Source organism: Arachis ipaensis, chromosome B03, assembly GCF_000816755.2.
Source record: "Arachis ipaensis cultivar K30076 chromosome B03, Araip1.1, whole genome shotgun sequence".
In the NCBI taxonomy this organism is placed as follows: Eukaryota; Viridiplantae; Streptophyta; class Magnoliopsida; order Fabales; family Fabaceae; genus Arachis; species Arachis ipaensis.
This window is the reverse complement of record NC_029787.2, coordinates 98,282,925-98,286,169: the sequence shown is the minus strand read 5'-3', so window position 1 is coordinate 98,286,169 and position 3,245 is coordinate 98,282,925. Positions and strand designations below refer to the sequence as shown.

General features: G+C 50.5%; 1 protein-coding gene across 1 annotated transcript in view; it reads right to left on the bottom strand.

Annotated features, from left to right (window-relative positions):
• Nucleotides 1-2,313, bottom strand: part of LOC107633425 (proline-rich receptor-like protein kinase PERK2) — a 2,621-nt gene extending 308 nt beyond the window's left edge. The window contains exons 1-3 of the mRNA XM_016337058.1: nucleotides 1,769-2,313; nucleotides 806-993; nucleotides 519-622 (exon numbers count right to left, since the gene is read on the bottom strand). Of these exons, the coding sequence (XP_016192544.1) occupies nucleotides 519-622; nucleotides 806-993; nucleotides 1,769-2,313 (837 nt within the window). The remainder of the gene's footprint in view (nucleotides 1-518; nucleotides 623-805; nucleotides 994-1,768) is intronic.

Sequence of the window (3,245 nt, the reverse complement as noted above, 5' to 3'; positions counted from 1 at the left end):
GGAGGTGGGGCTGCTGTCGAAGAAGATGGTATAGTTGCCTCGACTGCCGCTCTAGCTCGAGAACGGCGGCTGGTCGGGGGCCTCTCGTGCACCCACACACCCCAGGGAATAGTAACTTCCTTGTCGTCGTCATCTGGAGGTGGTGGTGTCACGTCAGTGTCCTCCCACGGGACATCAGCTAGCTCAGCTAAGCTAGTAACCAGTGTGGGAAACGGTAACAAGCCTCGAATATGAGCTCTCCACATGCTATGCTTAATCAGTCGGGGGAAATATACTTCCTTCCCCTCCATGACACACCGAATCAAGACCAGCATATCCATCGGAATCTCCGAAAAGTGAGTGGTAGGGAAGACATAGTGGGCAAATATTTGTTGCCAAGTCCTAGCCTCCCTAGTCAGATGTGCAAATAGCATGCCCTTGGGCTTTGTGTTGCTCGAATCCATTACCCAAGAAGCATCTGGTGTAGCAATCACGCGCCTAAGTGCCTCATAGTCGAAAGTCAAGGAGAGGAGAGCTACCTCTGCCTGCTGGTAGGCACAAGTCTCAGGAGTGCCAACTCTGCAGAGCAGTGCATCCCTCAAGGCATCCTCAGTGATCATGATCTCTCTGCCCCTCAAGAATACTGAATCCAAGCCCGGTCGGAAGAAATTGCAGTAAAATTCCTTGACCCACGAGATGTTAATCCGTCCCAAGTCCCTATCGACGAAATCCAAGCCCAGCTCAGAAATACGGGCGTTTATGGCACGCCTCACATCATTGGGAAGATTTAGCTTCTTCTCAATATTCAGATTCTTCTTTGCATAACGGGAAAGGCGTAGCTCGCAGTAGAGATTTGGGAATTTGGTTGGATCAGTGGACGGGAGTAACTGATTTTCTTTCTCTTCCTCATTCAGCGGATTCCTTGCATAGTTAGCAGATGGTGGGGGTGTAGAGGTCTTGGAGCGCTTCCTTTTCTTGGAAGCAGAGGCTATAGCTTTTCCTCTATCCGACATCCTGAAAAATATGATAGAATATATAAAACATTTAGCATGTAACAAAGAAGGCATGTTCAGGATACAATTATCAAAGAGCAATCATGATGTTGCACTGAATATGTAAAAGTGAACAAGTAAACATAAGTGAATGAACCAAGACTGTAATCTTCATTAAGGGCAACATTTCATATTCAAAAGGCAATAATATCATCATATTTTGAAAGAATTGTTAAAGAGGGTTAAAAGTGAGTGGAAGTAAAACGGTTGAAGAAATTAGTAAGTTAGAAAAGTGGATTAGCGATATGATGATATAGAGGCTCAATTGAACGAGAAGTTGCGGTTCATGGTCACAATGATTGTGCAAATCCGGGAAGTCAAAAAGGGAAACAGAAATTTGCCCAAAACTGAAATAAAGATCAAAATGAAACTAACTTCCTTGAAAATCGGGCAGCATTCCGGCTTAAAATTGGACGTTCCCGGATAGCAAAATAGCACAATTAGCACGAAAAATAATATCAATCACGCACAGCAGCAAACAGATATTATTTGGCAACACATATTGCATGGAATATCAACCCAAAACCAACACACCGAACCCAAGGAAGCAAGCAGCAGATATGCACATACGGAGCAATTATCAGGCCTAGAATCCTCTATCCAGCCCTAGCTACCTAACAGCAATTATATCTATCTAACCTAACATACAAAATTTGAATTTAGCTAATCTAACATGCAATTCCAGGAACTAACAGAAATGAACAGATAAGAAGGAAAAAATAGAAAAAAGAAATAACAGAAATGGAGCAGGAACCTGGGAGCCGGGAAAAACTGAGAATGGAAAGGGGGACGACGATAAGGTAGGGGCAGCAGAGACAGAACCTGGCACCGCCGTGAACGGTGGCGGTGGAGACGGCTGGCGCGGTGGTTTGGCCGGAGGGGTGAGAAACTGAGGGGAGGAGGGAGGGTGATGGTGAGAGAGGAGAAGGATAGGAGGATGTGCAGGAAGAACAGAGAGGGGGGAAGCCGCCGGCAGTGATGACGGGGTGGCGGCGGAGGGGTTGGTCACGGCGAGATGGGTGAGAGGAGTGAGAGAGAGAGAGAGAGAGAGAGGACGGGTGGTGGTGAGAGGGGAAGGGAATTGATGGCCAAGGACGGTGACGGAGGGAGGTCGTGCGGCGGCGGACGGCGCTGCTGCTGCGACGGCAGTTGGGGGAGAGAAGAAGAAGAAGAAGATGGAGGTTGGGGAAAGGGTTGCGCGACTGCGCAGTGTGCTTCGCGAGCTAGGGTTATCCCGATTTTTAAATCGGCGTGCGCGCGCACCTTGCGCGTCCGTGTCCATTGAGAAAACGTGGGCCCTACGCGTGCGCGTACAACGCGCTTAAGCGAGGGTGAGCAGAATAGGAAAGGACGCGTGCGCGTACTGTGCGCGCACGCGTGCATGGAGATGGGCTAGGGGCTTAGAGTTGGCCCAACTCAGGCCTAACTCTCTGGAGACTGTCCTGGGAGTCGCGCACCAGACCTGCGCGCACGCGGCATGTACGCATCCGCGCGCATTGGGGGAAAGGGAGATTCATGCGTGAGCGGGCAATGCGCGCTAACGTGGGGTGGCATATTAGGCAGGGGCGCGTGTGCGTACGGTGCGCGCACGCGTACATGAGAATGCGCCTGAGGCTTAGAATGGGCTTGAGGCACGCCCGACTCTCGGGTTCGTGGCCTAGATTGGTGACAACACGCAAGGACGCGCGCGCGGTAGATGCGCGTCCGCGTACATTGACGAATTGCGAAATGGCGCGCTGGCGCAATGCATGCGCTCGCGCAGATCGGGTTGGGCCTGGGGCTTAAAGGTAGCCCAGAAATGGCCTAACTCTCTGGGGTTTGGCCCAATCATTTGCAGCAGCAAATCAGCGCGGACGCGGCAGGTGCGCGTCCGCGCGAACTTCCATGTTCTAATAGGTGGCACGCCCGCACGTAGTGCACGTCCGCGTGGGTCAGGTTGGGCTCAAGGCACAATGTTTGCCCAAGAGAGGCCCAACTCTCGGGAGTGTGGCTCGTGGTGCATGCGCACCGGGACGCGTACGCGTACGTTGTGCGCGCGCGTCCACGCCCTCTTCTTTCTTTTTTTTTTTTTCAGAAAAAAAAACTTGCTGGGTGCTCCCCTTAGTGTTCACAACTCTTATTCACTCAACCATCATACAATTCACAAAAATGCAGTTTTTGATATTATTCATCTACTACTAAACACAACATGCATGTGACTAAGCTAACAATTAA